The sequence below is a fragment of the Theropithecus gelada genome, chromosome 16, assembly GCF_003255815.1.
Source record: "Theropithecus gelada isolate Dixy chromosome 16, Tgel_1.0, whole genome shotgun sequence".
Taxonomy (NCBI): domain Eukaryota; kingdom Metazoa; phylum Chordata; class Mammalia; order Primates; family Cercopithecidae; genus Theropithecus; species Theropithecus gelada.
In genome coordinates this window covers 61,267,777-61,279,262 of record NC_037684.1, presented here as the reverse complement: position 1 = coordinate 61,279,262, position 11,486 = coordinate 61,267,777, and the positions used below count along the sequence as shown (strand labels likewise).

General features: G+C 51.3%; 2 protein-coding genes across 5 annotated transcripts in view; one reads left to right on the top strand and one right to left on the bottom strand.

Moving 5' to 3' along the window:
• The window catches only part of SPAG7 (sperm associated antigen 7), a 9,786-nt gene extending 3,225 nt beyond the window's left edge, over positions 1-6,561 (top strand). Inside the window, exons 2-7 of the mRNA XM_025363866.1 lie at positions 4,933-5,000; positions 5,240-5,328; positions 5,469-5,553; positions 5,676-5,765; positions 5,871-6,027; positions 6,143-6,561. Coding sequence (XP_025219651.1) covers positions 4,933-5,000; positions 5,240-5,328; positions 5,469-5,553; positions 5,676-5,765; positions 5,871-6,027; positions 6,143-6,252 — 599 coding nt within the window. The 3' untranslated portion in view covers positions 6,253-6,561. The remainder of the gene's footprint in view (positions 1-4,932; positions 5,001-5,239; positions 5,329-5,468; positions 5,554-5,675; positions 5,766-5,870; positions 6,028-6,142) is intronic.
• A 2,389-nt stretch (positions 6,562-8,950) lies between these two features.
• The window catches only part of ENO3 (enolase 3), an 11,751-nt gene continuing 9,215 nt past the window's right edge, over positions 8,951-11,486 (bottom strand). For all 4 annotated transcript variants that reach the window (XM_025361281.1, XM_025361282.1, XM_025361283.1 and 1 more), the window contains 6 exons: positions 10,651-10,873; positions 10,344-10,541; positions 9,936-10,137; positions 9,399-9,507; positions 9,190-9,248; positions 8,951-9,102 (listed from right to left, as the gene is read on the bottom strand). In XM_025361281.1, the coding sequence (XP_025217066.1) occupies positions 9,033-9,102; positions 9,190-9,248; positions 9,399-9,507; positions 9,936-10,137; positions 10,344-10,541; positions 10,651-10,873 (861 nt within the window). In that variant the 3' untranslated portion in view covers positions 8,951-9,032. The remainder of the gene's footprint in view (positions 9,103-9,189; positions 9,249-9,398; positions 9,508-9,935; positions 10,138-10,343; positions 10,542-10,650; positions 10,874-11,486) is intronic.

The window sequence follows — 11,486 nt, the reverse complement described above, 5'->3', positions numbered from 1 at the left end:
TAAAAAAAAAAAAAAAAAAAAAAAAAAAGAAACCCCATCTCTACTAAAAATACAAAAATTAGTCAGGTGTGGTGGTGCATGACTGTGATCCCAGCTACTTGGGAGGCTGAGGCAGGAGAATCACTTGAACCCAGGAAGCAGAGGTTGCAGTGAGCCAAGATTGCGCCACTGCACTCCAGCATGGGCAAAGAGAGCGAAACTCCATCTCATAAAAAGAAAAAGAAAAAAAAAAATTAGCCAGATGTGGTGGTTCACACCTGTAATCCCAGCTACTTAGGAGGCTGAGGCATGAGAATCGCTGGAACCTGGGAGGCAGAGGTTGCAGAGAGCCGAGATCGCGCCACTGCACTCCAGCCTGGGCACTGAGCGAGACTCTGTCTCGAAATAAATAAATAAATAAATGATGGGGAGAGGTTCAGTGCAGCTGGAGAGGATTCAGATCCTGTGGAAGAAGGAGGCCTTAAGGATGTAAAGGATTTGAAATGGCAAAAGAGAGAAAAATTTCAGGCTGAGGAGCAGGAATAGGAAGAAGCATGCACCCAAATCTCAAGAGGTAGTAAAATCACATCGTGGGGAAGACAGGCAAGCATGGAGGGCCTGGGTTAGAAATTCCTCCTCCTCGGCCGGGCGCGGTGGCTCAAGCCTGTAATCCCAGCACTTTGGGAGGCCGAGGCGGGTGGATCAGGAGGTCAGGAGATCGAGACCATCCTAGCTAACATGGTGAAACCCGTCTCTACTAAAAATACAACAAACTAGCCAGGCGTAGTGGCGGGTGCCTGCGTGAACCCGGGAGGCGGAGCTTGCAGTGAGCCGAGATCGCGCCACTGCACTCCAGCCTGGGTGACACAGCGAGACTCCGTCTCAAAAAATAAAAATAAAAAAAAAAAAATTACTCCTCCTCCTCCAGAGGCAGGATCTAAGGAAGAGGAAGAAAGTTAAATAAGACCCTTAGCCAGGCGAGGGGACTCACTGCTGTAATCCCAGCACTTTGGGAGGCTGGTCTTGAACTCCCAGCCTCAAGTGATCCTCCCACCTTGGCCTCTCAAATTGCTTGAGAAGCTTGAGTCTCTGCACCCAGACCTGGCTATTTTTTTTTTTTTTTTTTAAAGTTTTCTGTAAAGATGGGGTCTCGGGCATCTTCAGGCAAGAGGCAGGCAGATCTCTTGAGCCCAAGAGTTCAGAAAAAAAAGACCCTTCACAGCTAACCTTGGACTCCCAAAGGAGAAGGGTGTCAGATTATCCATTTCGGCTTTATCCTGTCTGTAGAAGTGGGAAGTGGGGGATTTTACAAAATATAGGAAGTTAAATAATTTCCCCTTTCTGGCCGGGCGCGGTGGCTCAAGCCTGTAATCCTGGCACTTTGGGAGGCCGAGGCAGGTGGATCACAAGGTCAGGAGTTCAAGACCAGCCTGGCCAATATGGTGAAACCTCATCTCTACTAAAAATACAAAAATTAGGCCGGGCGCGGTGGCTCAAGCCTGTAATCCCAGCACTTTGGGAGGCCGAGGCAGGTGGATCACGAGGTCAGGAGATCGAGACTATCCTGGCTAACATGGTGAAACCCCGTCTCTACTAAAAATACAAAAAACTAGCCGGGCGTGGTGGCGGGCGCCTGTAGTCTCAGCTACTTGGGAGGCTGAGGCGGGAGAATGGCGTGAACCCGGGAGGCAGAGCTTGCAGTGAGCCGAGATCACGCCACTGCACTCCAGCCTGGGAGCACAGTGAGACTCCGTCTCAAAAAAAAAAAAAAAAAAATACAAAAATTAGCTGGGTGTGGTGGCGGGTGCCTATAGTCCCAGCTACTCAGACAGCTGAGGCAGAAGAATCGCTTGAACCCAGGAGGCGGAGGTTGCAGTGAGCCGAGATCATGCCACTGCACTCCAACCTGGGTAACAAAACAAGGTTCTGTCTCAAAAAAAAATATTCCCCTTTGCTGTGTAGACAACGAGATGATAGACTCTTTGAGGCCAGGGTCTGAGTCTGTTTTCCTTCCCAGATGCATTATAGTTCTTCTTCTTTTTTTTTTTTTTGACAGGGTCTTGCTCTGTCACCTAGACCTCTCGGGCTTAAGTGAGCTTCCTACCTCAACCTCCCGAGTAGCTGGGACTACAGGCATGCATCACCATGCCTGACTAATTCTTTATTTTTTGTAGAGACAGAGTCTCACTATATTGCCCACACTGGTCTCGAACTTCTGGCCTCAAGCAGTCCTCCCACCTTGGCCTTCCAAAATGCTGGGATTATATACGTAAGCTACCACACTCAGCCCAAACATTTATTTAATGCCCACAATGTACAAAGAACTAACTATAGTCTGGGCATGGTGGCTCACACCTATAATCCCAACACTTTGGAAGGCCAAGGTGGGAGGATTGCTTGAAGCCAGTTGGAGACCAGGCTGGGCAACAAACTGAGACCCCATCTTAACAGAAAACTTAAAAAAAAAAAAAATCCAAGGCTAGGTGCGGAGGCTTAAGCCTCTCAAGCAGTTTGAGAGGCCCAGGTGGGAGGGGTATTTGAAGCCGAGTTCAAGACCAGCCTGGGCCCACACTTGTAATCCCAGCACTTTGGGAGGCTGAGGTGGGCAGATCACGAGGTCAGGAGTTCGAGACAAGTCTGACCAACATACTGAAACCCCATCTCTACTAAAAATACAAAAATTAGCCAGGTGTGGTGCCACACGCCTGTATTCCCAGCTACTCAGGAGGCTGAGGCGGGAGAATCTCTTGAACCTGGGAGGCAGAGGTTGCAGTCAGCCAAGACTGTGCCATTACACTCCAGCCTGGGTGACAGGGTGAGACTCTGTCTCAAAAAAAAAAAAAAAATACCATCCTGGGCAACGTAGTGAGACCTCATCTCACAAATATTTTTGTTTAATTATTTTTTTAAAAGTAGCTGAGCATGGAGGCACACGCCTGCGGCCCCAGCTACTTGAGAAGTTAAGGTAGGAGGATCCCTTGAGCCAGGGAGGTCAAGGCTGCAGTGAGCTGTGATTGTGCCACTGCACTCCAGCCTGGGCAATAAAGTGAAATCCTGTCCCAAAAATAAATATATAGGCCGGGTGCAGTGGCTCACGCCTGTAATCCCAGCACTTTGGGAGGCCAAGGTGGGTGGATCACCTGAGCTCAGGAGTTTGAGACCAGCCTAGCCAACATGGTGAAACCCTGTCTGTACTAAAAATACAAAAATTAGCCGGATGTGGTGGTGTGTGCCTGTAATCCCAGCTACTTGGGAGGCTGAGGCAGGAGAATCGCTTGAACCCAGGAGGCGGAGGTTGCAGCAAGCTGAGATCATGCCACTGTACTCCAGCCTGGGTGACAGAGCGAGACTGCATCTCAAAAGTCAATCAATCGGCCGGGCGCGGTGGCTCAAGCCTGTAATCCCAGCACTTTGGGAGGCCGAGGCGGGTGGATCACGAGGTCAGGAGATCGAGACTATCCTGGCTAACATGGTGAAACCCCGTCTCTACTAAAAATACAAAAAATTAGCCGGGCACGGTGGCGGGCGCCTGTAGTCCCAGCTACTTGGGAGGCTGAGGCGGGAGAATGGCGTGAACCCGGGAGGCGGAGCTTGCAGTGAGCCGAGATCACGCCACTGCACTCCAGCCTGGGAGACACAGTGAGACTCCGTCTCAAAAAAAAAAAAAAAAAAAAAAAAAAAGTCAATCAATCAATCAATGTTTATTCATTGGTTTCCCCAGTGGAGTTGGAAAAGGGGGTTAAGCATTATTCTGATCTTTGTCACTCCCACTAAACTGGGAACTCTTGAAGGGCCACATTGTGTCTCAATCATCTCAGTACTTCAGGGTCTCCCCTGGTGCCAGATACAGTAGTCCCTGCTCTCCCTTATCCAAGGTTTTGCTTTCCAAGGTTTTAGTTACCTGCAGCCTGGAACTATTATATACAGTAAGATATTTTGAGAGAGAGAGAGAGCACAGCCGCAAACTTTTATTTCAGTACATTGTTATAAGTGTTCTATTGTATTATTGTTATTCTTAATCTCTCTTTTTTTTTCTTTTTCTCTGAGGTGGAGTCTAGCTCTGTCGCCCAGGCTGAAGTGCAGTGGCGCCATCTCGGCTCACTGCAAGCTCCGTCTCCCAGGTTCATGCCATTCTCCTGCCTCAGCCTCCCAAGTAGCTGGGACTACAGGCACCCACCACCACGCCTGGCTAATTTTTTGTATATTTTTTTTTAGTAGAGATGGGGTTTCACCGTGTTAGCCAGGATGGTCTTGATCTCATGACCTCATGATCCGCCCACCTCGGCCTCCCAAAGTGCTGGGATTACAGGCGTGAGCCACCGCGCCCAGCCATCTCTCTTTTTTTTTTTGAGACAGAATTTCACTCTTGTTGCCCAGGCTGGAGTGTAATGGCGCGATCTCAGCTCACTGCAACCTCTGCCTCCCAGGTTCAAGAAATTCTCCTGCCTCAGCCTCCCCAGTAGCTGAAATTATAGGTGCCCACCACCACACCTGGCTAATTTTTGTATTTTTAGTAGAGATGGGGTTTCACCATGTTGACTAGGCTGGTCTCGAACTCCTGACCTCAGGTGATCCACTCGCCTTGGCCTCCCAAAGTGCTGGGATATAGGCTTGAGCCACCGTGCCTGGCTTGTTATTCTTAATCTCTTACTGTGCCTAATTTATAAGTTAAACTTTATCATAGCCATGTATGTGTAGAAAAAGACATAGTATATATAAGGGTCAGTACTATCCACAATTTCAGGCATCCACTGAGAGCCTTGGAATGAACCCCCGTGGATAAGGGGGACTATTAGGTAGAATAAACATCAATAAATGCTTGATGAATAAACGCTAATCCTGCCTTCCCAGCCTGACGCTTCCCAGGGGGCACCACACTTCACTTGAAGCCTTAGAAACCTTCCCCATCCATGCTTCCAGCCCCGGCTTCATGCTGCCATTTCTCACCCCCAGAACAGGCTGCCCGCCTGAAGAAACTACAAGAGCAAGAGAAACAACAGAAAGTGGAGTTTCGTAAAAGGGTGAGAACAACTGGAGTGATCAAAGGCAGACTCAGGAAGGACTTCCAATAAGTTAAAATTGGAAGGTTGAGGACTCAGTTTTGCTGAAAATGTCTTGAGAGAGGTGATGCCTGGAAGCCAGTGGCATGGAGGCTGGGGAGGGTGCTGGGGAGGCGTAGAAGGGCCGCCAACTCAGCTGGGGAGGGGGGTACTTGGGTGGAGCCATTGTTTCATATCTTCTTCCTTTCCCCTCTCCCAAGATGGAGAAGGAGGTGTCAGATTTCATTCAAGACAGTGGGCAGATCAAGAAAAAGTTTCAGCCAATGAACAAGATCGAGAGGAGCATACTGTGAGTGTCTCGGGGCTGGGGGAAGAAGGAAATGGGTGGCTAGCGGGGCATGAAAGGGCTAGCAGGGGGCTCCTCCAGAGGAGGGCACTAGGCCCGCTCCTGGCTCACGATACTCTTTCCCCTCTGCCGTCCCATCCCAGACATGATGTAGTGGAAGTGGCTGGCCTGACATCCTTCTCCTTTGGGGAAGATGATGACTGTCGCTATGTCATGATCTTCAAAAAGGTAAAAGGCCTGAGTTCCTCATTCTCTCCTCTCCCCTTTGTGGCCTTCTCCCCCTTCCCTGATGAAGGAATGAAATGAAACATTTGTATGGACTCTGACCCCATCATTGTGCTCTTCTCCAGGAGTTTGCACCCTCAGATGAAGAGCTAGACTCCTACCGTCGTGGAGAGGAATGGGATCCCCAGAAGGCTGAGGAGAAGCGGAAGCTGAAGGTGAGCTATGCGTGGCAGCCCTTGGGGCCCATAAGCCCACCACCTGGGAGGGGTGGGGATTTGGGCTGGGGCCCTGAGCACCAGTGCCCCCACTTTCACCCCCAGGAGCTGGCTCAGAGGCAGGAGGAGGAGGCAGCCCAGCAGGGGCCCGTGGTGGTGAGCCCTGCTAGCGACTACAAGGACAAGTACAGCCACCTCATCGGCAAGGGAGCAGCGAAAGACGCAGCCCACATGCTGCAGGCCAATAAAACCTACGGCTGTGGTGAGGCCACAGTGCGGCCGGGGTGGCTGGGAGAGGAACATGGGATGTGGTGGGAGGGCAGTGGAGGCTGAGGTACGGGTTTCTAGGTCCTCCCTACCCTCCTCTCTGCCCCTAGTGCCCGTGGCCAATAAGAGGGACACACGCTCCATTGAAGAGGCTATGAATGAGATCAGAGCCAAGAAGCGTCTGCGGCAGAGTGGGGAAGAGTTGCCACCAACCTCCTAGGTGCCCCGCCCAGCTCCCTTTGACCCCTGGGGCAGGGCAGGGGGCAGGGAGGGACTAGGCTGCTGCTATTAGAACCCATCCTGGAGCCCCACCTCTGAACCGCCTCCTACCAGCTGTCCCGCGGGCTGGAGGACTACAGGTGTTTGATTTGTCACTGTTGGAGCGTGGATAGGTGCGTGGTGTGTGTGTGTGTGTGTGTGAGAGTGTGAATGCGCAGCGGGTATTTAATCTGTATGATTCCCTGTTCTTGGAATTTTCTTCCCCATGGGGCTGGGGTACTTTACATTCAATAAATGCTGTTTAACCCAATGTCCTGGTTGGTTTGTACCCGGAAAGGTGGGTCCTGAAGCCACTGGTAGAGAAGAAGGGGAATAATTTTCAGTTGAACAGCATAAAATTGCTGTTTGTGTAGGTTAAACATGGCCAGTTGACACTATCAGAGGTTTTTTGTTTGTTTTGAGACGGAGTCTTTGTTGCCCAGGCTAGAGTGCAGTAGTGTGATGTCGGTTCACTGCAACCTCTGCCTCCAGGGTTCAAGCGATTCTCCTGCCTTAGCCTCCTGAGTAGCTGGGATTACAGGCATGTGTCACCACACCCAGGTAATTTTTTGTATGTTTAGTAGAGACAGGGTTTCATCATATTGGCCAGGCTGGTCTCTAACTCCCAACCTCAGGTGATCTGCCCACCTCAGCCTCCCAAAGTGCTGGGATTACAAGTGTGAGCCACTGTGCCCAGCCCAGAGGGTTTTATAAGATGCAGTATTTTAAGAGTGCAATCAGAGGCTGGGCACAGTGGCTCACACCTGTAATCCCAGCATTTTAGGAGGTCAAGGCTGGAGGATCACTTGAGGCCAGGAGGTCAAGATCAGCCTGGGCAACATAGTGAGACGTTCTCTCTACAAAATTAAAAAATTGGCTGGGTGCAGTGGCTCACACCTGCAATCTGAGCACTTTGGGAGGCTGAGGCGGGCGGATCATGAGGTCAGGAGATCGAGACCATCCTGGCTAACACGGTGAAACCCTGTCTCTACTAAAAATACAAAAAAATTAGCCGGGCGTGGTGGCGGGCGCCTGTAGTCCCAGCTACTCGGGAAGCTGAGGCAGGAGAATGGTGTGAACCCGGGAGGCAGAGCTTGCAGTGAGCCGGGATCATGCCACTGCACTCTAGGCTGGGGGACAGGGCAAGACTCTGTCTCAAAAAATAAATAAATAAAAATTAAATTTAATTTAATTTAATTTAAAAATTGGCTGGGTGCAGTGACTCACACCTGCACTCCCAGCACTTTGGGAGGCCGAGGCGGAAGAATCGCTTGACTCCGGGAGTTTGAGATCAGTCTAGGCCACAAACCACCTCTACAAAAAGAAAATAAAATATACAAAATTTAAAAATTAGCCATGCCTGGTGGTGTGCACCTGTAGTCCCAGCTACTTTGCAGGCTGAGGCAAGAGGATTGCTTGAGCCCAGGAGTTTGAGGCTACAGTGAACTGTGATCGCATCACTGCACTCCTGCCTGGGTGACAGATCGAGAAGCTGGCTCAAAATAAAGATACTAGGGCCGGGCGCGGTGGCTCAAGCCTGTAATCCCAGCACTTTGGGAGGCCGAGGCGGGCGGATCGAGACCATCCTGGCTAACATGGTGAAACCCCGTCTCTACTAAAAATACAAAAAACTAGCCGGGCGTGGTGGCGGGCGCCTGTAGTCCCAGCTACTCGGAGGCTGAGGCAGGAGAATGGCCTGAACCTGGGAGGCGGAGCTTGCAGTGAGCCGAGATCGCGCCACTGCACTCCAGCCTGGGTGACACAGCGCGAGACTCCGTCTCAAAAAAAAAAAAAAAAAAAAAATAAAGATACTAGAGTATAATCGCTGGAGTCAAATACCTTGGCTTTGGATCCTAATCCTGCCTGCTGCCAACCGTTACTTTGGGTAAGGCATTCAACCTTTTGTGCCTCAGTTTCCTCACCTGTAAAATAAGGATAATTATGGCAGCTGACAGACCTGTTTGAACAATTGCACAGGACAATACATGTCAAATATTTAGAACAGTTTCAGATCCTGTAAGTTCCGTAGGAGAGGCAGCCACTGTCATTATCACTCTCATCCTCACAAAGCCCTCACTAGGACTGCAGCCTCACTCTAGTGTCCTCTGCAGACCATTTACTTCACAGCCAGCTTCCCCCTCATGGTGGTGGCAGGACCCTCAGCCCCACCCTGCTCCCCTCTCCTGGAGCGGTTTCTTATTCCCTCTGAAACTCTTTATTAATTTAGTTTTTTGTTTGTTTTTGTTGTTGTTGTTGTTGCTTAGAGACAGGGTCTTACTCTGCAGCCCAGGCTGGAGTTCAGTGGTACGAACAGAGTGTACTGCAGCCTCGACCTCCTGGGCTCAAGCGATCCTCTCAACTCAGCCTCCCAGGTAGCCGGGGCTACAGGCGTGTGCCACCATGCCTGGCTCCACTGGCAACTCTGCCTCATTTTACCATATAGCATCTGCTTTCCCCTACCTCCTTTGGAAATGTGAACACCTCTGTTGTTCTAGATCCACCCAGCTTCCTCTCTGAGTCCCTCACCTCTTCTTTGTCCTAGTGGGTTACACATCTATTTGCCTCCCCTCCCTGCTCCCATCTCTCCACCTCCTGTCTTTCCCAGCTCAGCCCAGAAACCAGCATCCCTCCCCTTGCTCCCACAAAGAAGCACACAGCTGTCTTGGTTGGCACTAGTGTTTATTTCAGGAAGCAGGTCTGGAAGACCTGGGTCTGTCCAGGAGTCCTGGAGCCTCCAGCTTCTCACTTGGCCTTCGGGTTACGGAACTTGCGTCCAGCAAAGACTGCCTTGTCCCCAAGAGCCTCCTCGATCCTAGAATGCAGGCAAGGTCAGGGCTGCTGCCTTCCAACCTAATGGCCTCCAGCACCCCAATGCCCAGGCCCACTCTTCCCGCTGTACCTCATGAGTTGGTTGTATTTGGCCAGACGCTCTGAGCGGCAGGGGGCGCCAGTCTTGATCTGATGAGGGAAGAAGGATTTGGAAGGTTGGGTGAGGCTGGAGAGGAGGGGGTTGCACCTGGCCCCAAGGGAACATTCACCTCAGAGGCAGGAGGCCAGGGACCCCAAGAAAACTTGGTGAGACACTCAGTAGACAGAAGCTACAAGTACCTGTCCTGTGCAGAGCCCCACCACAAGGTCAGCAATGAACGTGTCCTCAGTCTCCCCAGAGCGGTGGCTCACCATCACCCCCCAGCCATTAGACTGAGCCAGTTTGCACCTGAGTGGAGAGAACATTTGATGTGGCCTTCTAGAGGCTCCTCAGTGGGAAAGCAAGGGTTGGGTGGGGCCTGTCCCTCCTGTTTTTGGTAGCAAGCACTCTGCAGGGAGGGCAGTGACTAAGTTCTTTGGGAAGTAGGAGAGGAAAAGAATTCTCATCTTGATTTTGGGCTCTTGAGATGCTGGTGAGAAGAGCAGAATCTGAGAGAGGAATGGTGTGGGCTGCGGGTGGGGGGTCATGACAGGGCCACAGTGGCAAAGCTCTTGGAGTCAGGCCAAGGATTAGTCAAAGCCTTGAGATCAACGTGTGGGTAGGTCAGGTGCCAGGGGAAAGGTAAGCTTGGAGTTAGTGGGTGAGACTGTAGCTGGAGTGGGCAGAGCTGGGGCAGAGGGAGGCGACAGTGAGCCTCAGGGTCGGGAGACACTCACGCCTGGATTGATTCGGTCACCGAGCCAATCTGGTTGACCTTTAGCAGCAGACAGTTGCAGGCCTTCTTCTCAACGGCCTGGGCAATCCTCTTCGGGTTGGTGACTGTCAGGTCATCCCCCACAATCTGGATGTTCACCCCCGAGAGGAAGGAGGTCCAAGTGGCCCAGTCATCCTGGTCAAAGGGGTCCTCGATGGAGACCACTGGTGGGGTTTGGGAGCAGAGACAGGGCTAGAGGTCAGAAGGTGCCTCATGGAGGGGTGACAGAGCAGAAGAGCTTAAATGGGGATTTCAATGGGGCTAAGGATTGGTAGGATCCAAGCCCATGGTAAAGCAGGTCACTGAAATCAGGATATTAGGCAGCTGCAGGGGATTCGGGCAGGAACACTGGGACACCTGAGCGCCTCACCAGGATAGTTCTTGATAAAGCTCTTATAGAGCTCTCCGAGCTTCTCCCCAGTGATGTGCCGTGCGGGATCATCGGGCGACTTGAAGTCAAGATCGTACTTCCCATTGCGATAGAACTCAGATGCTGCCACATCCATGCCGATCACCACCTTGTCTGGGTAACCAGCTGCCTGGATGGCTGTCTTCAGCAGCTCCAGGGCTGGGGGAGGACCAAGAAAGGACCTGAGACTCCAGCACCCCTTGTCTACAGCCTCCCCTGCCCATGTGGAGATCCAGGGGGTCTGCCCCCCAGGGTGCTCAGCACTGACCCTCATTGTTCTCCAGGATGTTGGGTGCGAAGCCACCTTCATCACCCACATTGGTGGCATCCTTCCCATATTTGGCCTTGATGACCCCCTTAAGGTGGTGGTAGACCTCAGCACCAATGCGCATGGCTTCCTTGAAGGAGCTGGCTCCCACAGGCAGAATCATGAACTCCTGCATGGCCAGCTTGTTTCCAGCATGGGAGCCCCCGTTGATCACATTGAAGGCCTGAGATGGGGAGAGGGTGTCTGGACCTGGGCTGGGGCATGAGGGCTCAAGAAGGGATGGGGGCGAGGGGTGTTGGGGTGGAAACCTGGCTTCCCTACTTACTAGCTCAGTGGTCTAGGATGAGTAATTTTGCTCAAGAGCCTCTTTCCTCATTTTTTTTTTTTTTCTTGAGACAGAGTCTCGCTTTGTCACCAGGCTGGAGGGCAATGGTGCAATCTCGGCTTACCGCAACCTCTGCCTCACAGGTTCAAGTGATTCTCCTGCCTTAGCCTCCCAAGTAGCTGGGACTATAGGCGGGCGCCACCATGCCCGGCTAATTTTTGTATTTTTAGTAAAGACAGGGTTTCACCATGTTGGTCAGGCTGGTGTCGAACTCCTGACCTCATGATCTGCCCGCCTCGGCCTCCCAAAGTGCTGGGATTACAGGCGTGAGCCACCGCGCCCAGCCTCTCTTTCCTCATTTCTATAAAATGGGGATAGCACCTACTTCCCTGTAGGATCTTTTGCTGAAAATTAGAGAAACTGAATGTAAAGTTCTTAGCATGTGCCTAGCATATAATAGCTAACACTTTTTTTTTTTTTTTTTTTTTTTTTTTTTTTTTTTTTTTTTTTT